A 24,239-nucleotide genomic window follows, 5' to 3' on the forward strand; every position below is an offset into this window, starting at 1 on the left:
CCACGCTGTACGTCCTTTTAATTTTGACCATGTGTGCAGTGTTTATCCCAAACACGTTCATAAATAATAATGTATGTTTAAGAATAGAACATGTAAAAGTTTAAAACACAAAGTTTAATGAACTTTTTTTTGCAAAAGCAGTTTATTGGACACATTGAAGATTGCAAAGCTACAGGGAGTGCATGCGGCATAACAACGCATTTCACAGCAATCTGTACAAAAGGTATTTCACAAAATCAACCATATCAATGTAGGAAAATATGTCATTTATTTGAGTAATTCCTTCCATATCATCGGCCCTAATTCAGTGTCTCCTGAAAAAACGCAAGCTCCACTGGCTGCTGCTTTATAACAACTTGAATCAGTTTAAAAACCTATGCTGTACCATGGCACCCAGTCACTGACATTTAAACTCCCTGAAATGGACCTGTCTGCCACGTCTATATAGTCTGTTTAGTCCAGGTTAGTTACATTTAATTCTCCATTTGTGACATGAGTATCTGTACAAACACAGTCCATATTTTACAAAACCTGTATGAAAATTTCACCAGCCAGACTGTAACTGAAGGTCTGCCTGTTCAAACATCTTTCTAACATTTTGACAATTTGTTACAGGAACATCCGGTCCCTGCTGTGGGAGAATCGTGTGTTCAGTTCCTGAGATTTCTTCAGCAGCCGCTGCTTCTGCGCCTCATCAAAGCGATTCACCTGCAAGTCTTCATCTCGATCGAACGGTCTCCTCTCCACTGGTTTGTCAGCCTTCTCCTTTGCTTTTTCCTTCATCTTCTTTGTGTGCATACTCACCAGAGACTCAGCACGTTTAGACTCCTGATAACAGGGAGTGAGTAGAGACATTTTAGTTCCGAGCGTCATGTGAACAAATGTACATAACATCTGGCCTTCTTTTGATACAGGGACATTTAGGACAAAAGAATGATTGAGGTAATACCACTTACGTTATACTTAGACACTTTATCTGCCATTTCCACGTCCCTCTTGGAGACTTGTGGGACATCGTCTATCTCCACCTCACCCTTCTTCTTTCGCTCAAGATGTTCCTATTGGTCAAGAATAGACCCATGAAATACACACACTGTATGTATATATATATATATATATATATATATATATATATATATATATATATATATATATATATATATAATATAAGCTACACAATGTTTAATAGGAATTATCAATAATAAGTATAAAGATATGTTCTTTTTCATGAAATACCCTGGTCTTGCGCTCAATGTCTGCTGGTGTATCTGTCCAAATGGAGCGATCCTTGTTCTCTGGACCCGACTTCTTCTTGAAGGTTCGTGCCCCCAAGCCAATGTGCTGCAGTTCTGGTGGGAGCTCTGTCATCCATGTTTCTCTGGCCAGCACCTCAGGAGTGTCCTGTTCAAACACAGAAATACACACATAAACAAAACCTTTAAAAAGGCATAACAAAAAATAACAGGACACCCTAGTGTATTTTGCTTAAAGTGCTCATATTATGCTTTTTTCCCCCTTTCCTTTATAGTGTTATATGTTTTTTGTGCGTAAAATAGGTTTACAAAGTGAAAAAGCCCAAAGTCCACCCCAAAGGGACTTACCATCTCCAACAGAAAACACTGTTCACAAACTGCTCCAAACAGCTCTATTGTAGTCCAGCCTTTACTTCCGTGACGAACGTGGGTCACTTTGTAACACGTTATAATGCTCGCCTAGCTGCTAGCATGGCACGCCCTCATACTCTGCTTCTGACTGGCTAGTAGTCCTTACCTAGGTACTGAGCATGTGCGATTCCCAACAAAGATGGAACAGAAGTGAGATGTCTCACTCTGTAGCTAAAACAGAGAGCTCAACACACAGGGTGAAAAGATGAGCTGCAGCAATGTGCAGTACAGCAAAAATATGGTGTTTTTTGAAAATGAAAACCACGTAAACCTATTCTGATACAACCTCTAAATACAATTATGAACCTGAAAATGAGCATAATATGAACACTTTAAATATTGCTATTGTGTTTCTATGCTATTACATTCCCCCCCCCCCCCTGTTGACAGGTCAATCTGTAAGCATGTAACTGAAGAGTTTGTATAGTGTATACTATGCAGATAAAACTGGGGGGGGATAAAAGAGGACTCACATCTCCTATCAGCTTCTCTTTCATCCTTCGTGCTCTGCGCTCAAAGTCCAGAGCCACGGAGTCTTCAATAGGCCCTTTTGGCGGCATGGGTCCAATCACATCATCATCCTCTCCCTCGCTGCTGGAGGACTCAGCCTGGTAGCCAGGGGGAAGGGCAGGCCCTGGGAAATCCTCTCCATCTTCCCCATCATTGTCATCATCGTTTTCATACGCTGCTCTTCGAAACCCAGGAGGCAAAGCTGGTCCCAGCACAGGCGGTCTGAGGGAACAGAATGTAAAGGTAGAGCTTCAAGAACTAACAAATTATCCACAACACAAATAATAATAATAATAATAATAATAATAATTCATGTGCTCACCTTTCTGGTGAACTCTGTTGTTTCCTGAATCCTGGTGGTAGGGCTGGTCCAAAGAAACCATCATCATCTTTTTCTTGTGCCTTTGTGTTCTGCACCCTGTTCAAAAGACATGTTGTCGTTTTGTTTGTTGACCATTTATTTGTATAACTTCTAGTCCATTAATGAACCTACTTATCTGCAGATCTTTCTGCTGCTGTGTGTCTTGTTTTGGCTCTTTTGGCCGCCACCTCCTGTTCACTGTCATCCGAGGAGCTCGACGGTTCTCTCAGTTTATAGCCAGGAGGCAAAGCAGGGCCAGAGACTAACACAGGGTTAGACAAGAAAAACACATTATCTACCATGAAAAAGACCTGATGCGAATATTAGTGATTTACACACCATTTAATCGAAAGTAAGGGTGGTATTTTGTCTTATACTTACATCCTTCATCACTATCAGAGTCTTCATCCCTCTCCTCCTTTATGCACATCGGGGGTAAAGCAGGTCTGATTGACGACATATTTCAAACGGATGTCTTACTTACTGAGTCACGTAGTTTTAGCAATTTCTATCAAAGTAAAGAAACCAACTAAAAGCTTCTCCATAAACAAGACAAAACAAAGATTCGCCAGAGGAACCTCGAATGACGAATTTCACCTTTCACCCAGGAAGTAAACACAATGAGGCTTCAGTCTGTCTGTCAAGTTAGCTAAAGATGAACTAAAACCAGAAGTAAGCTTTTGCCCTGCAAGAATAAAAGCACAATAAATGATATGTTTTAAGTGATAGACTATTATAGACTATTATACCTTACCCTGGAGACTGTTGCTTGTTACTTATGCAGTCATGTAGACTTCTGGTGTGCATTCATTACATAATACATTAGCAATCAATTACACTTTGGTGTAATACAGTTGAGAGTGCTTTTGATGAATACATTACATATCAGTTAAAAGTCTAACTACCCATTTGTATGTCAAACCTTAGCACCTTTATGTATTTTGTTTTCTTTATGTGTATGAGCATTTTACATGGCATCATGTTTTATTATTTTAAGAATTTGTGTAAAAATCCTAATAAAAATATTGTTTACATAAATATATCAGTTAACATAGTAGGTTAATGTGTCTTTTCTAATATGAGTAATACCTCTAGAGCTATTATTTCAGAGTCATTCTCTTTATTGTAATAATTTTGTTCTTCTGTTTGTGCCATGAAATAAATAAATACATGCATACAAAAAAACAAAACAAAAAAAAACCTCCCTCTCAAGTAGGCTAGCTACATGTTTCCCCAATGTAGTGCTTTTACATGAATATTTTATTTTGAAGGCTACGACCGGAAGCTTGTATCGATAGTATTTTAGCGTAGCTAACGTTACTAGACACCGGTCAGACTACAACACAGTCTCATCTTTGTCGACTTTCAGGAGGACATTAGACACATGAAGAGATGCTTGCCATGTTTTGAAAGAAATCGTCTATTTAAGAATACATAAAATGGGTAAAAAGGATAAAGGAGATCGGGGTGAGTTGCCAATGCTCTGGTTCAACCTAGCTAGCTGTTAACGTTAGCTAACGTTTAAAGTTACGGTGGCAAGCTGAAAGATGAAGATACTGTGAACTGAAACTCTCTGCTGTGTAACGTTATTGCTTAACTGTAGTTTTTCATCTGGAGTCTTTAAACGCCATTGATTCACGTTATTCCATGTCTTGCTATAGGGTAATGTTAGCATGTGTAGTGAAAGGTTTTAACGTTACCTGATATTTGTCAAACTGTGAAGAGTAAAACGCAGCCTAAAATGATTAATTATAACGCAGGAATCGGTCATAAACTACATGACGTATTGACAAATGCGTGTGTAATAAAGCACACCGCGTCTTTTAACACACACACACACACACACACACACACACACACACACACACACACACACACACACACACACAAACAACTATTTGACAAAAACACACAACTAACAAGAGAACTAATATATTTCTGTTGTAAGTGATTTGTCCACCTCCATTACTGGGAATGTTTTTTTCTAACTCATACAGACAAGAAGTCCAAGAAGCGTTTCTATGAGGAGGAAGAAGATGAAGAAGAGGTAGTGGGCAGCGAGTCTCAGGAGGCCATACCTGCTGCTGCAGGGAAACAAGTGGATGAGTCCAGTACAAAACTGGATGAATATGGAGCCAAAGATTATCGTGTTCAGATGATGTTGAAGAATGATCACTCTTCACGCCCCCTCTGGGTGGTAAGATGGGTTTGGATTGTGGATTTCCGCACTTTAGACAGTTTACAAATTAAAAACTTGGTGGTCGTCTTGCTGATTTTTCACAATATTATAAGAGATGTCTCTTTTCATCTCTTTTTTTTTTTTTTTTATTCTTATCTCCTCCAGGCTCCAGATGGACACATCTTTCTGGAAGCCTTCTCACCAGTGTATAAGTACGCCCAGGATTTCATGGTGGCCATTGCAGAACCAGTGTGCCGGCCTAATCATATTCATGAGTACAAGCTGACAGCCTACTCCCTGTATGCAGCTGTCAGTGTGGGGCTGCAGACCTCTGATATTGTGGAGTACCTGCAGAAACTCAGCAAGACGTCGTTACCTGATGGAATCGTGCAGTTCATTCAGGTCTGAATGAGAGAGTACCTGGAGTTTTGATGGAAGAGGACCATTTCCAAATGTATTGTTTTAAATTGTGTGCAAAATGTGGTTATTTATTTATTCATTGCATTTTATCCCTTTCCTTCTCGCAGCTCTGCACAGTGAGCTATGGCAAAGTCAAACTGGTGCTCAAGCACAACAGGTAAAGTCATTTCAACAACCATTCCTTCTGTCTTTATATCATTAGTCATTCCCTCGGCACTCTTCTTAAACTGCGCTGCCTGTCTACCTACCAGGTATTTTGTTGAGAGTACCTTCCCTGATGTAATCCAGCGCCTTCTGCAGGACAACGTGATCCGTGAATGCCGTCTCCGCACTGCAGACGGAGCAGACACTGAGCTTATTACTGAAGTCATCTACAGCAAGTCAGCAGTATGCCATCCAACTTTTTTTTCTTTTTTTTTTTACACAAACACACACACACACACACACACACGTATAAAGTAATGTATTATTGTTTTAAATTTAAATAATTGAAACATGTTATAAACAATTACATTTGTGTATAGCCAGTAAAATAAAGGCTTTTTAAATAATTTTAAAGAAGAGTGCCTTGGATTCTTCTTTTTTCTACACTTTAATTGAATTCCCGACCCCAAAGAGCACCTTCAAACATTTGACTGAACTACCTGAGCACCCTGGACTTTTTTGTCTTTCCAATTACATTTGTGTGTTTACTGCCCAATGTTGGTGCATTATGACACATTGTAACAACATAATAATAATGACACGAGGAAGGATGTCTTGTGCTCCAGGAACTAAACAGTCATCAGGCCCTTTTTAGGTTTTTTCTAACCTGTCAGTTATTCTACCATCTAATTGAAAATCAGTAACAAGTTGTGCTTTGGAAATATCCTTGTAGAGGGCCAACAGGAGTTATAACTGTTGCCCTGGTCATTCACTAATGAATGTCCCTTGATGTCTCCTTCTGACAGATTTCCAAGTCTATTGAGGAAAAGGGAGGTACTTCCACCTCGCAGCAGCCCAGTGATGGACAAACGTCAACCCAGCAAGTCCCTGAAGACATCTTCAGCTACTATGAGCAGATGGATAAAGAAGAGGAGGAGGAGGAAGAGACTCAGACTGTGTCTTTTGAGATTCGCCAGGTACACATCAGATTTTTGATCTCTTATTTTTGCTGTTTCACTACTACATACTTAACATTACTGCTGACATTTATGCCAGTCATGTTTTGTAGCTTTATTTAAAAGTTAGTACCCTGCTTAAAAAAATTTAATCCCATTTCTATACCCTACTCTCAACTGTTTTTCTCTGACCTGGTGTAGGAGATGATTGAAGAACTGCAGAAGCGTTGTATTCAGCTGGAGTACCCCCTCCTAGCAGAGTATGACTTCCGCAATGATACAGTCAACCCAGACATCAACATAGACCTGAAGCCCACTGCTGTGTTGCGGCCCTACCAGGAAAAGAGTCTGCGCAAGATGTTTGGGAATGGACGTGCTCGCTCTGGGGTCATCGTGCTGCCCTGCGGTGAGACAGCTGGTTTACTGCAGTCAAGGGAGGACGAGACATTGAGGGACAAAACTGAAAGGATACGCCCAAAGCATTTCATCAGAAAATGAAAATCAACTTGAATATGAAATACTAATGTATTATATAAAATGTTCAAAATATTAGCTTAGCTCATATAAAAAAAAAAACAATGAAAATGTAACCTCACGGTTATAGTGATCAAAATGATCACGGTTTTCGGTATTATCGTGGTATTCTTAAAAGCTGAATGCTGCCATGATTCCAACTTCAAGAAACGCATGTTGTAGGCTACGCAGTGAGCCTGCGCGGCAACTTCAGGAGACTCGGATGAAGCTGGGAAGGATTAAACAAGCGGTTTCCACACCGTGGTACTCCATCGTGATAATAATGATACTTTAAATGAAAACGGTAATTGTTACCGTCAACATTTGTATCGTGGTTTACCGTTACACCGGTAATCGTTACATCCCTACCCTCAACCCAAACTATTACTATTACTAACTTCTGTATTGGTAATCTTTTGTAGCATCATTGTTGTGTGTAAAAAGCTTGTATGTCTCAATATTTTATCTCCACATTGCTTTCCAGGAGCGGGCAAATCTCTGGTGGGCGTGACAGCAGCGTGCACGGTGCGTAAACGCTGCTTAGTGTTGGGGAACTCCTCGGTGTCAGTGGAGCAGTGGAAAGCTCAGTTCAAGATGTGGTCCACTATCGACGACTCGCAGATTTGCCGCTTCACTTCCGATGCCAAGGACAAGCCCATCGGCTGCTCAGTGGCCATCAGCACCTACTCTATGCTGGGTCACACCACCAAGCGCTCCTGGGAGGCTGAGAGAGTCATGGAGTGGATGCGGAGCCAGGAGTGGGGACTCATTATCCTGGATGAGGTGCACACTATCCCTGGTGAGTTGTTCTGAAATTGATCTGATACTGCCTAAAATGCTGGCATCGCTATCGGCGAGTATGTGAGTCTATGTAGCGATTCAATGACACGCCATTTAGCCCCAAAAATCTACTCCTTAAGTAGTTTATGTTCTGTTTCCGTTAGACTGACTGTCAAAGTAGATAATAAAAGAAAGTTATTTGGCATTCATTGTGGCTCTGTAACCTGAGCCAGGCCATACGAACAATGAAAGCAACCATATAACATCACAGGGTTAGTAGATTTTTTTTTTTACACATTGGTATCGGATCAGTACTCGGTATCGGGGAGGAAATAATTGTACTGGAACATCTGTAGTTATTGTACATCAGTTTTCCAGACAACTCGATATTACCTTCCAATGTAACTGCCTCATGCAAACAATATTTTGAGGTAATACTTCGGGTTATAGTGCGATTATAGACACATGATTTAGATACCTATATCGGTGATATTAATCTCCATGTTGACATAATACTTGTTTTCTGTGCTTTATGTAGCCAAGATGTTCCGTCGTGTTCTGACCATTGTCCAGGCACATTGCAAAATGGGGCTCACTGCCACACTGGTCAGGGAAGATGACAAGATTGTGGACCTGAACTTCCTAATTGGCCCTAAACTATTTGAGGCCAACTGGATGGAATTGCAGAACAACGGCTACATTGCCAAAGTCCAGTGTGCAGAGGTGAGTCTTGCAGTGTTATACCATAAATTGAGATAAAGGGATGCACACAATTAGTCCACATTGATTGTGTGCTCTTCTCTGTGTAGACTTCTGTGTGACTTGATAGATGTTAAGCTGTCTTATGTCATTAAAGTCAGACAGCTTGCATAGTTGTCTGAAGCCATGCCCAAAAAGCTGATTGTTGAATAATTTTGGCTGGTGTCTCACATGAACTAGAGTTGGACCCAGATATGTAGCCACCAAATAGGAAATTTCTTGGTGAACTAAGATATGTCAAAGATTAACATTGTGGGTATATAAACCATAATATCCTATGACTCAAGGGTCTTTGGTATAGCTGCAGTCAAGATTCAATATAAAAAGTACCAGTGAGCATGTTCCACATTGATAAAGCTATCTGAACAATGTACCTGTCTGTGCTTTAGGTGTGGTGCCCGATGTCTCCAGAGTTCTACAGAGAGTATGTGGCCATCAAGACAAAGAAGCGCATGCTGTTTTATACAATGAACCCCAATAAGTTCCGCGTTTGCCAGTTTCTCATTCGCTTCCACGAGCGGCGCAATGACAAGATTATGGTCTTTGCTGACAACGTGTTTGCCTTAAAGGAATACGCCATTCGCCTCAACAAGTATGTTATTTAAGACAAGAGCAGCATTTCAAATGTTTGAGTAAATTGCCTGTTCAGATAGGATTTCTTCGTGTTTAAACTCTGCTCTCCCATTTTCCTCTCAAGGCCTTACATCTATGGCCCAACCTCTCAGGGTGAACGAATGCAGATTTTACAGAACTTCAAACACAACCCCAAGATCAACACCATTTTCATCTCCAAGGTAAACGAATCAATCTCTTATTGATTTACTGTATGTAATATTGGCCTACTCATTCAGCCATCGTGTGCCCTTTTGTTGGCCAGTAGGTGGCACACATGGCACACAAGTGGAACAATATTCCAGTAATGGAATGGATGCATGTCTGTGAATTTGTCCTATATTCCTGCTACCAAACAGGTTGGAGACACCTCATTTGACTTGCCGGAAGCCAATGTTCTGATCCAGATCTCTTCCCATGGTGGCTCACGCAGACAGGAGGCCCAGAGGCTTGGCAGAGTCTTACGAGCCAAGAAAGGTCAGTTTGTCTGCAAAAACAAACGTTGAACACTTTGATTGTTTGCCTATGCTAACACACACTGACGCAGCTGCTTTGTCTACCTCCATCCGTTAACTAAAACAGATATTATTACTCTGCCTGTCTGCTTGTTTAGGAATGGTAGCAGAGGAGTACAACGCCTACTTCTACTCACTGGTGTCCCAGGACACCCAGGAGATGGCTTACTCCACCAAGAGGCAGAGGTTCCTGGTGGACCAGGGTTACAGCTTTAAGGTGTGTTCACCCTTACAGCATCTTCACGCAATCCAACATTATTTGTTTCCCTTCAGAATTGCACCACAAGTGTTACCTTGTTCATACACCATGGACCACATACATTTGCTCTCACAGTTTGGAACAATTATACTGAAGGATAGGTCACACGAGACATGGAATCTAAAAGTGCTAAAGGTTTACTCCATATAGTTTTGGACAACCTCATTTAAATGTAATATCAATTTTGAAAAAGTGTTGTTAGTTTATTTAAATAATATTACATTACAAATTTGATTGTCTTCTTTCTGTTATCAATACACTTGCGACAAGACTAGTTTGAGCCTGATGTGATGTTTAAAAAAAAAAAATTTGTGGGGTTAATCAGATCCAGTCTGAAGCAGTCCAAGACTCACCAACACTGGAATCTGAGAGTGATTCTGGCAACAGCCAATAGGAGTTAACTTTAGAGGGACAAAACAAAAACCAACCAAAAAAGAAAAACTCACAGAGGTAGTTTACATCTGAAAATGCCTGCAAATGTTTAAATAAGTAAAATTGTAACTATTTATCTAATGTATTTGTGACAACTTCTTCAGGACAAATGGTAACATGTTTATGAATAAAAAAAAAGAAAAAAAAGTGTGTGCTTGATCCTTGGTCTTCATTTATGTGACACCTCATTCTTGTTCAATTTACAAATACTATTTTTTTTTTTTTTTTTATGTTGTCATGTTCCTCTTTTTTCATAGGTGATCACAAAGTTGGCAGGTATGGAGGAAGAGGACTTAATGTTCTCCTCAAAAGATGAGCAACAGCAGCTGCTTCAGAAGGTCCTCGCTGCTTCAGACCTGGATGCTGAGGAGGAAGTGGTGGCAGGGGAGGTGGGCGGACGACCACAGGTGAGGACTTTCGCTAAACCTGGACTCAGAAAGCACGCATAGGCAATTGCCATTGCATGCGTACAATAATGCTATTGTATATTACAATATTCTCACTAGTTTTCTCTCTCCCTGCTTCCCCATCAGTTCTCAAGGCGAACGGGCACCATGAGCTCCATGTCAGGTGCCGATGACACCGTCTACATGGAATATCAGAGTCGAGGCAGCAAAGGCGCATTGGGCAAAAACATTCATCCACTGTTCAAGCGCTTCAGAAAGTAGATGCACTGACTCAAACCATGGCATCTAAAGACTTAGTTGCAACAAGGTAATAGGACAAAGTTGGGGTGCAATAATGTATACTGAGTTTGGATAGTCCATTTGGTCTGGAGAACAGAGCAATGACTGAATATACCCTGAACCTGAATGTTATTTGGAGCAAATGATGATATGCTGTACATTGCTTCCTCCTGGTAGCTGATGGTGATGATGGTTGAAATGGCTTGTACATCTAGCTAAGAACGCAGCGAATGACGCCTGCAGGGCTCGACGGCTCTATGTGATAAAGTAGAAAGTCTCATCTCCAGGTCCCTCAAGCACCTACATGCGATGACATTTACAGATGACATGCAGTGCTAACTCTGTCCAAGTGTCAACTGTGTCATTTTTTCATTTCTATGTCGCGTTGCAGTGATGCAGCTAGCCAATTGGGCCGGTTGCGCAACAAAATTAGGTATTGTTTTTGAAAATCAAGCTTAATTCTGCAACGGTTGAAAGCTTTGACTTGCTGTTTGCAGTAATGTCTGTGCGTAGGATAAGAGGCTACCAAAGTAGACGGATGGGTGATGTTAGCCCTACGTGGAATAAGGTGCGTCTTATCTACTGTTAACTGTATCTGAGGAGGAAAACCAAGGATGTATATTGGAATTTTTGTAAGTGCGGCTACATTTTCACACATTAAGACATAACTAATTAAACCCACATGATCAGTAGACAATAATCTGTTCCTGGTGTTAGTTTTCAATAATATATTTTGTTCTAACTTTTTTGTCTTTAAGATGTTGCTAAATATATTTTGTGAAAGAAATGTTATTGGAATATTCTATTTATTGATTCTGAGATGTCTGAAAAAATGAAAGCTCTTTGTGTTTTTCTTGTAAGGGATAACTAGTTTACAGATGTAACTGTGGGAGGCTGAAATTAATGTTAGTCTCCTAAGAAATGAATAGTAATTATTCAAATTAGTCTGTTATATACAATGGTGCATAACAGACAAGGTATGGCAAAATGGAACATGTCAACAAGTAGTAAAGAGTAAAACTAAAGAAAATAATTATAATAAATAACTTGTTCATACCAGCAATTAATAGTGACAATAGTAAATAAAGTGTAGTTACAATATTTATTTCCCCTTTAAGACTGGAAGGAGGAGAAACTTTGAGCTTAACTTGAGCTTTTATTTTGGAGATGGAGAGCAGTAAGAGGTTTGTGGGTCTACTTCATCGGCTTATTGACGACTTAAAAATATTTATATATAATAATATACCACAGGGCAAAGTAAACCTCTGAATGGCCCCATCTATAGTCTGGTCAGTTTAATCCATATTGTGTGTCCTGTGGAGACTCCCTTGAGGCGTATTGCTTTGGAAGGAGCAAAACGTAGAACCATTGAACTCTCATTCAACACCAAAAGTTTAGCCCAGCATGAAAACTTTCTTAGACAGAAACATGAATAGTGTGCAAATATTTTGCATTTGCGGAACTGCCATTTATCTTTTGGAGAGGGTCAAGACAGATGTTACACATATACATCTAATGCCGCATGAAAAAGTCTCCCTTTTTTTTCAAAAGACTCAATTATAGTATTTATAATAACTAATGGCAATCCTGAATCATTTTACGACAGCATGCTGGCAAAATGTGCAAGACAACCGGCTAAATAAACAGCTGTTTTACATTTTACGCAACTTGCACAAGTCAGCAGCCAGCGAGGAATTTGGGATATCCATGGCTGGAGAAAAGGCCATGCCTGAAAGATTGATCACACTGGCGGATGTCGGCAAGAAAACCAGAATCAAGACCCTGAAGGAGATGCCAGGACCCAGCGCCCTATCCAACTTCTTGAGTTCTGGAGAGACGGGTTAAGCAGAGTTCATGAAATTCAGGTAACTGTGTCCATATATGCCTCTCTTGATACTTGTTTTGTTTGACAGATAAAATCATATTCTTTTGTGTTCCCCACCAATGGGAAGAGCCTATGTATACTCAACCTAATTTTCCTATGCGTAAAAGACACAGACCGCTGGTCAGCTTTCCACTCCAGGGTAGGAGTTTTGCAATAGTCTTCAAGTGAGTTGCATAAGACACTGAATGTTTTCTCTCCATTACAAGCTGTCTGTAGAGAAAATCTTTTAAAAAGAGTAGGAAATTAGCCAAACAATCAGCATGACTAAACAACAGTTTACAAAGGATAATATTTAAAATAATATATAATAGTTTTGTTTACTGCCCTATGCAGTACACTCTTGATCAGGACAAGTAATTACTCATGATCATCTAGTGTTAAAACTTTACACAAACTGGTATCACACACTGTATCATGATATATCTTAAAAAAGGTCAGATAAACACACCATTCTTTTAAAGTTGTATTATCAGTGCAGCTGTGTAAATAACACCATTTGACATAGGCATTGAAATATAAACACTCTTACAGACACATAATGAAGGAAAAAAGGGTATCTTTGGATGGTGGGTAAATGAAGATTTAAGTAAGACCATTATTACAGACTGGTGTTACTGGAGATCTAGTGACACCACTGGCATGGCTGACATACAACAATAATCTGCTGAAATGCATTCCATTCCTTTACCATTATTATCTGATCTGCTTCAATGGGATAAAATCACAGATGTTTTAGTATATTATTTATAATACATGTTTTGGTGAATGGGAAGAACTGTATAGTTTGTCTGGCTCAATAAAGGTTGTTTGTACGCACACACTGCTAAAGAAACCCAGAAAGGGGAACAGCAACATTATTTAAATATACTGTATATTATCTATTTACAAACAGAGAATTTCTTCCCTCTTTTTCGGTGAGCACGGAAGCGTAGTGCAGTTCCTGATTGGTTGCCTCTTGGACAGCCAGTTTTACATTTAGTACATTTAGTGCCACAGAAGACATTATGCAACAGTTTTCATAGACTGGAGTAAAATTAGTGTAATACTCTTTTAAGATTCCCTTGCTCTGAATGACTAGAAGGACTTTAATGAAGTTGTTGACTTTTAAAATGCATCAATTCACAATTGGGGCAGAGAGATATGACATAAAGTAACGCTTCTCCAAAGACCATTATATATAGTTTTCAGTGTGTAAACATGATTGATAATGGTTTCTTTCTTTCTACAGGACAGCTTAGGCCGGGGTAAGCATTTGCTAACCATTTTTATGAATAGCCTGACATCAATACAGAGGAATGTTAAGATGGATATAAAGCTCTAAGCTGTGCCATGGGATTGTGGGAGTATGGGATCCCTCTGTTACAAAACCGTTAACCATAATTGTTCTCTTTTTTCCATTTTCCTTCACTACCCTTCACTTTTTCCCACCTTTCCATTCATCCCACCTTCTTTATCTGATCCCAGGCAGTATTCACGTTGATAAGAGGCTCGCAGAGATTAAGGCCCAGCTGAAGCGGGGAGAGGAGGTGAAGGGGGGACTGCTCACACACATGCTCATTACCAAGGAGATGAGCACTGAGGAGATCTACGCCAATTTTACGGAGATGCTACTGGCTGGGGTCGACACGGTGTGTGACGTGGACGTGTGCAGAGAGGGATTTTTAAGCAGTATAGAGTTACAGTGTGTATGAGCAAGACTGTGGGAGGGATTTTCCTTTGTTACGTAACCACTGTGAACATTGAAATTGGCTTAACGTGACCTTAATTATATGTGTGTGTGTGTGTGTGTGTGTGTGTGTGTGTGTGTGTGTGTGTTGGAGGTGGGGTTTGCGCACACAGGCTGAATGATTGGTGCGATCTGTGTTTTGGCACGTTGTAACGAACTCCTCATCCAATAAAAGAATCAACCCAACGTCCACACCATACAGAGCTATCCCTACCTTCTTTTGAAGCGGACATCCGATCCTCTTCCACTGCTGAGGTTGTACAAGCAACTCATTAAAAGAGTTCCACAATACAATCCCATCTAACATTACAATACCACACCGTGAGGACTGCGTGCCAGGATCATTTGATTTGCAGATGTGAACTCTGCCGCTTTTAGACTTTGACTTAATCATATATCGTATCATTTAATTTTGCGCACGGAAACACTGAAAGTATCAAAATAATGGCAATCCTGAATCATTTTACGACAGCGTGCTGGAAGAATTTGCAATGCAACCGGCTAAATAAGCAGCTGTTTTTCATTTTACGCGCCTTGCACAAGTCAACAGCAAGCGAGGAATTTGGGATCTCCGCGGCTGGAGAAAAGGCCATGCCTGAAAGGTTGATCACACCGACGAATGTCGGCAAGAAAACCAGAATCAAGACCCTGAAGGAGATGCCAGGACCCAGTGCCCTATCCAACTTCATCGAGTTCTTCTGGAGGGACGGGTTTAGCAGAGTTCATGAAATTCAGGTAACGGTGTCCATATATGCCTCTCTTGGTACCATTGCGTAAAAGCGCACCAGGAGTTTGCCCGCTGCTGGTCAGCACTTCACTCAAGGGTAGGCATTTTGCAATAGTCTTTAAGTGAGTTACATAAAACACTGAGTGTTCTCTCCCTTACAAGATGCAGAAGACAATCTTGTTATAAAGCGCTTTGGTATCAGTCTGTAGAGACAATCTTTTTTTGTTAAACTACAAAGAGTTGGAAATTAGCAGCATGACTAAACAACCCTTACAGGATAAGAAGAAGATATAAATGGGACTACTATTTGTGTCACTACTCTTTTATAGATGGAGCACAGGAAGAAGTATGGCAAAATATTCAAATCCCGTTTTGGGCCCCAGCTGGTGGTCTCAGTGGCGGACCGTGACCTGGTGGCTGAGGTGCTGAGGGCCGAGGGCGTGGCCCCTCAGAGAGGTAACATGGACTACTGGAAGGAGTACAGAGACATGAGAGGCCGTTCCACTGGCCTCATCTCAGCGTGAGTCTCCCTTCAAACTTTGAGATTTTGAGTCTAGAAAGATCCTTATGAAATGAATGACTTTGGGGATCGACAGGATAGCCTAATCACCTTAGTTTCTAAATGTGTAGATGGGCACGGAACAAAACTTGGTGTCTGGGCTACATTTTTTAAGGTCAACGCATTTCTTGTATGCATGCCCTTTTACTTCTCGATAGTCTGCTTTTCTATCTATGAACTCATTTGGCATTTTTAATCAGCTTCATCACTAGTATTCTTCATACAAATAAGGCTATTTCCTCAATAAGTCTAAACATGCCTTGCCAAAAATGTACCTTGTTGCTTGTGTCCTGTTTTCCAGTGAGGGAGAAGATTGGCTAAAGATGCGGAGCGTGCTCAGGCAGCTTGTCATGCGTCCCCGTGATGTAGCAGTCTTCTCTGATGATGTGAATCAAGTGGTAGATGACCTCATCAAGAGAGTTGCTATTCTGCGCACCCAGGAGTCTGACGGAGCAACTGTTCTCAACGTGAATGACCTCTTCTTCAAATATGCCATGGAAGGTTTGTAAAGACAAATGTTTGTGAATGAACTGAATGTTGGGCATGGTGGATTTGAAAGGATAGTGCAGGTGGGGGGGGGTTAAGGAGATCAGTGAGGCCATCAGAGAGGACAACAGGTACGCAGGAGAAGTTGATAGCAGAGAGCAAAATAGAAAAATCCGCAAACCATATCATTAAATCTTCTCAAAATTAGATTTACAACACTATTTTACCTTTATTTAACCAGGAAGAGACTCATTGAGATTAAAAATCTCTTTTTCAAGAGTGTCCTGGCCAAGACAGGCAGCAGTACAACCACACATACAGTACATACAATACGCAAAAACACCAAAAAACCTAAAACAACTGACACAGCAAAGCTTTCAAAGTCAACCACAATCCTAAACACATCAGGCAAAACATCTGCAGCCAGATGTGGCTGCCTCCAAGTCAATCAACCTCCTCTTAAAAGCGACCAATGAGACCAGCTCAGTAAGTTTCATGGATTTCTGTAACTTTTTTCCAGGCAGAGGGAGCAGCAAACTTAACTTTCCCAGCTCAGTTCTAACCTTTGGAACAGACAGAAGGAAAAGATCCTGGGAACGAAGATTGTAAGATTATGATTCACTTGTTACATTCCAGTTATACTTAAGGGAACAAGTGATGGAAAGGAATCATTGCAGCTTTCCAACTGTACAGAAAACATTATTGAACCGCTGTCTACCTCTTCCTTGCCGTTGTCTTGTCTACAGGTGTGGCATTCATTTTGTACGAGTCCCGACTAGGCTGTTTGGAAAATGAGATTCCCCAGGAAACCCAAGACTACATCGGTGCTCTGCACCTCATGTTCAGCTCCTTCAAGACAACCATGTATGCCGGGGCGATCCCCAAATGGCTCCGACCGGTCATCCCCAAACCATGGGAGGAGTTCTGTCTCTCCTGGGATGGCCTCTTTAAATTCAGTAAGTGTTGTAATTTTTGACCACAGAGTGCACATAAATACTTTTTAGTATGCTTTTATGTTCCAGTGAACTACCTGCCTGCAGTAAATAGAGCACTTTTAAAATGGTATTCCAGTCATTTAGTACTTAGTACTAGTACCCGAAAGCCATTATCAGGAGGTTTCTTTTTCAGATTTGACCAAGCTTCTTCAGAGCCACAGAAGACATTATGCAGCTGTTTTCACAGACTGAAGAGTATGAGGTCCCTCTGTTACATAACCTATTCCTTTTTCCATTTCCTTTACTACCCTCCTTCACCTTCCCTTCCTTCCCACCTTTCCATTCATCCCACCTTCTCTTTCTGATTCCAGGCAGTATTCATGTTGACAAGAGGCTTGCAGAGATTAAGGCCCAACTTGAGAGGGGAGAGGAGGTGAAGGGGGGACTGCTCACACACATGCTCATTACCAAGGAGATGAGCACTGAGGAGATCTACGCCAATTTTACAGAGATGCTACTGGCTGGGGTCGACACGGTGTGTGTCTGTGTGTTAAAAGGATATGTGCAAATAGTGTTTTTTAGGATTTTAGCGGTGCAGTGACTGTAGCTTTATCAGGAAGTAGAGGGGTTGGGAGTCACATACTGTATGTGTGTGTCGGCGTCTGTGTGTGTGTGTTTGAGTCAGTGTTCAAGGGTTAGGTTTCTGGCGCCACATCCGTGCTGTGGCTGTGTAACTGTGCCAGTGTCGGCTCAGAGGAGTGAATCGGGAGGTTAACCAGTATTCCACAGACAAACTTGTTCTCACTCACCTCAGCACGTGGAATTGAAGCCCCTCATTGTTTCCCAACAATTACGCAACATTATGGAAACTCTTATATCTGCTTACATTGCAGTCAAACCTGTTGTAAAACATAAAGAAAGAAATGCAGCATCTCCACAAAGATTTCTTTTAAGAGCAAATGAACGATACTAATATACTACACATTCAAAGAGAAATGTATGAAACAGGGTTTATTTTTAAGAAATACCCTTTTCTATTCCCCCAGACATCCTTTACTCTTTCATGGGCCTGCTACCTGTTAGCGCGGCACCCTCAAATACAGCAGCAAATCTTTACGGAAGTGAAGGAGACTCTGGGACCTGGAGCAGTCGCCACAGCAGACGATGTCCCTCGTCTTCCTCTCATCAGAGGGCTGGTCAAAGAGACACTGAGGTACAGACTGCATGAATATTTATACTCCCTGAGCTTTTTCTTCTCTAGCTGTCTCCTGTTTCTTTTTGTTTGCTCTCACTTGCAATGTCTTGAACTGCAAGCAATAGTTTAATTGCCTTTAAAAGTTAGGGCATGACTTTCTTTAATATGTTTACATGAGTATATTTGTCCATTTTACATGAGTATATTTGTCCATTATCTTTCTCTGTGGGGCTTTCACTTATCCAGTTAGACTTACACTTTGTAAGAAGATAAGTATATTGTGCTGTTGAGTAACAGTCTTTGTGCACCCCTGTCTGGGAGCAGGTTTTTTCCAGTTCTCCCAGGCAACGGACGGATAACCCAGGATGACTTGGTGGTGGGTGGATACTTCATCCCCAAAGGGGTAAGACTGATAGAGACATAATAGATGTGAGTCCTCTAGTGTGTGTATGTGCTGAAGAAAAATAATGGCCATAAAAGTCAGCCAAAAACATTACAGTGGGACCAGATGTAACATATCCTGTATTACTCATACATAAGCTGGTTTCATTACATATTTTTGTTTTCTTACTTTGTTAGATTCAGTTGGCCCTTTGTCACTACTCCACATCTTTTGATGAAGAGAACTTTGGTAATGCGTCAGACTTCAGACCTGATCGCTGGATACGGAAAGATTCCACAGATCGTGTCGACAACTTTGGCTCGATTCCCTTTGGCTACGGCATCAGGAGCTGCATCGGCAAGAGAATAGCAGAGTTAGAGCTGCATCTAGCTCTCACAAGGGTAGGGGATTAATGAATTAGCTGTACACACATTCAAAATATTTATATATATTCACTTATATGAATGAATAAAGTTGTTATTATTGTGTCATGCATACAACTTTGCCCAGACAGCATGGGCTTACAAGACACCATCAATTCATATCAGCCAGATCCAGAACGACTTTCACAATCAGATCTTCAGACCTTCATAGTCTACAACACAAATCACTGACATTTACTATATAATACTGGATCAATCAGAATAAATACTATACATTTACATTAAATAGTCAATATTGCCTTCTATATCAGGCTTTTGAGACAATGTTTGCAAACCTAAACACTAAATTAAAAAAATTCAATTTAAGGGTATGGTCAAAACATTTCATTGAAAATTAACATTCTTAAATCATCATAGAATAGTACAAAAAAATCTTATTTTCTAATTCTTCCAAATGACATAGCTCACACAATCTCTGAGTATTGTTGAATCTGCCAACCTCAATGGCCAGAGGAAGCAAACCAGCTCCCAGCTGTGCTACTAAAGATCTTTGACTTCTAGATAAACACTTATAAATGTATTCATTGACAATGAGTCATAAAATCTGATTTGGGATTTGTGTCTTTGCTCCTTGTGCAGCTCATTCAAAAGTTCCACATTGGCGTGTCTCCGCTTACTACTGATGTCAAGGCCAAAACCCACGGCCTGCTCTGCCCTGCTGCCCCCATCCACCTGCAGTTCATCGACAGGGAAAACTAGACTCAGACTCCTCTCCATAAAGTCTACTGTACTTTGTTTTTTAAAGTGCTGATTCGCTATTAAGTTGTTGTTGTTTTTAAGTACACTGCCTTTAGTACACCTTTCACTGTTAGGTTTTAGATACCGAGCTGAGACTCAGGTTTTACTCAGGCAAGAAATGTGTCTCACCTTTTCCTGTTCGTTTAAGGAGGACTCTTATCCAGCATGTAAAATGTAAGGCAGATTGGACAATGTAAAGTTAAGTTACAGTAGCTTGTGTCATGGCGAAACGGGGCTCCACGGCAACACCATTACACTAAAACACAAAAGTTTTGCAATTTTGCATTGTAAAAAAGCCTAGACTTCTGCTGATGCAATTTGAGAAGGATCTCTTGAGTCCTCTAGGAGAAGTTTCAAAATTTTCCAAATTAATATGTTCCTAAATATGAGAGCAATGCTCAAATGTTGTGAACATCAAAGGAAATGTATCCCAACCATGACGTATGGAACTACTCTTTTATAGATGGAGCACAGGAAAGTATGGCAAAATATTCAAATCCCGTTTTGGGCCCCACTTCTCAAATAGTCTGCTTTTCTATCTATGAACTCATTTGGCATTTAATCAGCTTCATCACTAGTATTCTTCATACAAATAAGGCTATTTCCTCCAATAAGTCTAAACATGCCTTGCCAAAAATGTACCTTGTTGCTTGTGTCCTGTTTTCCAGTGAGGGAGAAGATTGGCTAAAGATGCGGAGCGTGCTCAGGCAGCTTGTCATGCGTCCCCGTGATGTAGCAGTCTTCTCTGATGATGTGAATCAAGTGGTAGATGACCTCATCAAGAGAGTTGCTATTCTGCGCACCCAGGAGTCTGACGGAGCAACTGTTCTCAACGTGAATGACCTCTTCTTCAAATATGCCATGGAAGGTTTGTAAAGACAAATGTTTGTGAATGAACTGAATGTTGGGCATGGTGGATTTGAAAGGATAGTGCAGGTGGGGTTAAGGAGATCAGTGAGGCCATCAGAGAGGACAACAGGTACGCAGGAGGAGGTGATAGCCGAGAGCAAAATAGAAAAATCCGCAAACCATATCATTAAATCTTCTCAAAATTAGATTTACCACATTGTGATTGACCTGTTACATTCCAGTTATACTTACATTAAGGAACAAGTGATGGAAAGCAATCATTGCAGCTTTCCAACTGGATTATTGAACCGCTGTCTACCTCTTCCTTGCCGTTGTCTTGTCTACAGGTGTGGCATTCATTTTGTACGAGTCCCGACTAGGCTGTTTGGAAAATGAGATTCCCCAGGAAACCCAAGACTACATCGGTGCTCTGCACCTCATGTTCAGCTCCTTCAAGACAACCATGTATGCCGGGGCGATCCCCAAAGTGGCTCCGACCGGTCATCCCCAAACCATGGGAGGAGTTCTGTTTCTCCTGGGATGGCCTCTTCAAATTCAGTAAGTGCTGTAATTCTTTACCACAGAGGGCACATAAATACTTTTTGGTATGCTTTTATGTTCCAGTGAACTATCTGCCTGGAGTAACTACAGTTCTTTTAAAAGGGTATTCCAGCAATTTAGTACTTAGTACTAGTACCCGAAAGCCATTATCAGGAGGTTTCTTTTTCAGATTTGACCAAGCTTCTTCAGAGCCACAGAAGACATTATGCAGCTGTTTTCACAGACTGAAGAGTATGAGGTCCCTCTGTTACATAACGTATTTCCTTTTTTCCATTTCCTTTACTACCCTCCTTCACCTTCCCTTCCTTCCCACCTTTCCATTCATCCCACCTTCTTTATCTGATCCCAGGCAGTATTCACGTTGAGAAGAGGCTCGCAGAGATTAAGGCCCAGCTGAGAGCGGGGAGAGGAGGTGAAGGGGGGACTGCTCACACACATGCTCATTACCAAGGAGATGAGCACTGAGGAGATCTACGCCAATTTTACGGAGATGCTACTGGCTGGGGTCGACACGGTGTGTGTCTGTGTTTAAAAGGATATGTGCAAATAGTGTTTTTAGGATTTTAGAGTGCAGTGACTGTAGCTTTATCAGGAAGTAGAGGGGTTGGGAGTCACATACTGTGTGTGTGTGTGTGTGTGTGTGTTTGAGTCATTGTTCAGTTTCAAGAGTTGGGTTTCTGGCGCCACATCCATGCCTGTGTAACTGTGCCAGTGTCGGCTCAGAGGAGTGAATCGGGGAGGTTAACCAGTATTCCACAGACAAACTTGTTCTCACTCACCTCAGCACGTGGAATTGAAGCCCCTCATTGTTTCCCAACACTTACGCAACAATACAGAAACTCTTATATCAGCTTACATTGCAGTCAAACCTGTTGTAAAACATCAAGAATAAAAGGCAACATCTCCACAAAGATTTCATTTAAGAGCAAATAAACTATACTAATATACTACACATTCAAATAGCAATGTATACAACAGATTTCTTTCTCCTCCTTTTCCCCCAGACATCCTTTACTCTTTCATGGGCCTGCTACCTGTTAGCGCGGCACCCTCAAATACAGCAGCAAATCTTTACGGAAGTGAAGGAGACTCTGGGACCTGGAGCAGTCGCCACAGCAGACGATGTCCCTCGTCTTCCTCTCATCAGAGGGCTGGTCAAAGAGACACTCAGGTACAGACTGCATGAATATTTATACTCCCTGAGCTTTTTCTTCTTCTTTTCTTCTTTTTGTTTGCTCTCACTTGCAACGTTTGAAACAACTGAGCAATAGTTTAATCGACTTTAATCAGAATCAGAATCAGAATCAGCTTTATTGGCCAGGTTTGCGTAGACAAACAAGGATCTTTGCTCTCAAGTACAACAATCACTTAACCTATAAATAATAAAAAAAACAGAAATGACAGTAAGAAATGCAGTATAATAATATAATTTACAAATTTACAAAAAACATACAGTAGCAATTGAAGAGAGAAAAGTTAGGGCATGACTGTTCAACATGTTACATCAGTATCTAATTTGTCCATTATCTTTCTCTGTGGGGCTTTCACTTATCCAGTTAGACTTACACTTTGTAAGAAGATAAGTATATTGTGCTGTTGAGTAACAGTCTTTGTGCACCCCTGTCTGGGAGCAGGTTTTTTCCAGTTCTCCCAGGCAACGGACGGATAACCCAGGATGACTTGGTGGTGGGCGGATACTTCATCCCCAAAGGGGTAAGACTGATAGAGACATAATAGATGTGAGTCCTCTAGTGTGTGCATGTGCTGAAGAAAAAGAATGGCCATAAAAGTCAGCCAAAAACATTACAGTGGGACCAGATGTAACATATCCTGTATTACTCATACATAAGCTGGTTTCATTACATGTTTTTGTTTTCTTACTTTGTTAGACTCAGTTGGCCCTTTGTCACTACTCCACATCTTTTGATGAAGAGAACTTTGGTGATGCGTCAGACTTCAGACCTGATCGCTGGATACGGAAAGATTCCACAGATCGTGTCGACAACTTTGGCTCGATTCCCTTTGGCTACGGCATCAGGAGCTGCATCGGCAAGAGAATAGCAGAGTTAGAGCTGCATCTAGCTCTCACAAGGGTAGGGGATTAATGAATTAGCTGTACACACATTCAAAATGTGTCTTCAGACATATATATATATATATATATATATATACAAATGACTTTCACAATCAGATCTTCAGACCTTCATAGTCTACAACACAAATCACTGACATTTACTATGTATTACTGGATAAATCAGAGTAAATACTATACATTTTAATAAAATAGTCCATCTTGCAGTCTATATCAGGCTTTTGAGACATTTTTTGCAAACCTAAACACTAAATTAAACAATAAAAAATGTTTGGCCAAACCATTTCATGGAAAAATTAACATTCTTAAATCATCATAGAATAGTACAAAAAAATACAAATTTTCTAATTCTTCCAAATGACATAGCTCACACAATCCCTGAGTATTGTTGAATCTGCCAACCTCAATGGCCAGAGGAAGCAAACCAGCTCCCAGCTGTGCTACTAAAGATCTTTGACTTCTAGATAAACACTTATAAATGTATTCATTGACAATGAGTCATTTGTGTCTTTGCTCCTTGTGCAGCTCATTCAAAAGTTCCACATTGGCGTGTCTCCGCTTACTACTGATGTCAAGGCCAAAACCCACGGCCTGCTCTGCCCTGCTGCCCCCATCCACCTGCAGTTCATCGACAGGGAAAACTAGACTCAGACTCCTCTCCTCTACTGTACTTTGTTTTTAAAGCGCTGATTCTTACCATGTCTTACCTCCTCCCGTTCATTAGTGAGGAGGACACGAAATTAGTATGGGACCAGTAAAGAGAGATAGATTCATACTAATGTGCATACATGTGTGTTATAATGTGTGCACACACATTAATACATAATCACACTGTTTCCTCTTAAGAAAAAACTGTTTAGAATATTTTTTT

General features: G+C 40.7%; 4 protein-coding genes across 4 annotated transcripts; 3 read left to right on the forward strand and 1 right to left on the reverse strand.

Moving 5' to 3' along the window:
• Positions 1-95: 95 nt before the first annotated feature.
• Positions 96-3,149, reverse strand: gpalpp1 (GPALPP motifs containing 1). The gene is made up of 7 exons (XM_078246319.1): positions 2,917-3,149; positions 2,668-2,797; positions 2,497-2,592; positions 2,138-2,396; positions 1,237-1,401; positions 957-1,058; positions 96-828 (listed from the first exon to the last, which is right to left on the reverse strand). The coding sequence occupies exons 1-7, from the start codon at positions 2,993-2,995 to the stop codon at positions 610-612; spliced, it is 1,050 nt and encodes a 349-aa protein (XP_078102445.1). The 5' UTR covers positions 2,996-3,149; the 3' UTR covers positions 96-609.
• Positions 3,150-3,833: 684 nt separating this feature from the next.
• ercc3 (excision repair cross-complementation group 3) lies at positions 3,834-11,582 on the forward strand. Its single transcript, XM_078246333.1, has 15 exons — positions 3,834-4,002; positions 4,533-4,732; positions 4,880-5,116; positions 5,242-5,291; positions 5,386-5,521; positions 6,085-6,255; positions 6,436-6,640; positions 7,232-7,546; positions 8,066-8,250; positions 8,676-8,878; positions 8,984-9,080; positions 9,258-9,375; positions 9,512-9,630; positions 10,362-10,511; positions 10,638-11,582. Exons 1-15 carry the CDS (start codon positions 3,975-3,977, stop codon positions 10,770-10,772), a joined length of 2,349 nt encoding a protein of 782 aa, XP_078102459.1. The 5' UTR covers positions 3,834-3,974; the 3' UTR covers positions 10,773-11,582.
• A 3,263-nt stretch (positions 11,583-14,845) lies between these two features.
• Positions 14,846-20,308, forward strand: cyp27c1 (cytochrome P450, family 27, subfamily C, polypeptide 1). The gene is made up of 9 exons (XM_078246345.1): positions 14,846-15,136; positions 15,458-15,648; positions 15,989-16,188; positions 16,920-17,129; positions 17,480-17,643; positions 18,155-18,321; positions 18,628-18,706; positions 18,883-19,086; positions 19,708-20,308. The coding sequence occupies exons 1-9, from the start codon at positions 14,846-14,848 to the stop codon at positions 19,825-19,827; spliced, it is 1,626 nt and encodes a 541-aa protein (XP_078102471.1). The 3' UTR covers positions 19,828-20,308.
• Positions 20,309-20,535: 227 nt separating this feature from the next.
• Positions 20,536-24,013, forward strand: LOC144522213 (cytochrome P450 27C1-like). The gene is given in 9 exon segments (XM_078257120.1): positions 20,536-20,734; positions 21,063-21,196; positions 21,198-21,273; positions 21,626-21,672; positions 21,674-21,790; positions 22,281-22,447; positions 22,911-22,989; positions 23,166-23,369; positions 23,894-24,013. Coding segments are annotated over 9 exon segments (1,122 nt in total). The 5' UTR covers positions 20,536-20,556.
• The last annotated feature ends 226 nt before the right edge of the window (positions 24,014-24,239 follow it).

The sequence above is a fragment of the Sander vitreus genome, chromosome 1, assembly GCF_031162955.1.
Source record: "Sander vitreus isolate 19-12246 chromosome 1, sanVit1, whole genome shotgun sequence".
Classification (NCBI taxonomy): Eukaryota; Metazoa; Chordata; class Actinopteri; order Perciformes; family Percidae; genus Sander; species Sander vitreus.

What these genes read in the sequence shown, in the direction of transcription:
- gpalpp1 (XM_078246319.1), bottom strand. Translation starts at nt 2,995, where the DNA reads ATGTCGTCAATCAGACCTGCTTTACCCCCGATGTGCATAAAGGAGGAG. An exon ending in CAACAGAGTTCACCAGAAAG is followed by an intron (nt 2,397 to 2,496) that starts GTGAGCACATGA and finishes CTGTTCCCTCAG; the next exon opens with ACCGCCTGTGCTGGGACCAG. An exon ending in ACATTGAGCGCAAGACCAGG is followed by an intron (nt 1,059 to 1,236) that starts GTATTTCATGAA and finishes CTTGACCAATAG; the next exon opens with GAACATCTTGAGCGAAAGAA.
- ercc3 (XM_078246333.1), top strand. Translation starts at nt 3,975, where the DNA reads ATGGGTAAAAAGGATAAAGGAGATCGGG. An exon ending in TCATCTACAGCAAGTCAGCA is followed by an intron (nt 5,522 to 6,084) that starts GTATGCCATCCA and finishes TCCTTCTGACAG; the next exon opens with ATTTCCAAGTCTATTGAGGA. An exon ending in AGGTGGGCGGACGACCACAG is followed by an intron (nt 10,512 to 10,637) that starts GTGAGGACTTTC and finishes CTTCCCCATCAG; the next exon opens with TTCTCAAGGCGAACGGGCAC.
- cyp27c1 (XM_078246345.1), top strand. Translation starts at nt 14,846, where the DNA reads ATGGCAATCCTGAATCATTTTACGACAGCGTGCTGGAAGAATTTGCAA. An exon ending in GGATGGCCTCTTTAAATTCA is followed by an intron (nt 17,130 to 17,479) that starts GTAAGTGTTGTA and finishes TTCTGATTCCAG; the next exon opens with GCAGTATTCATGTTGACAAG. An exon ending in CTGGTCAAAGAGACACTGAG is followed by an intron (nt 18,322 to 18,627) that starts GTACAGACTGCA and finishes GTCTGGGAGCAG; the next exon opens with GTTTTTTCCAGTTCTCCCAG.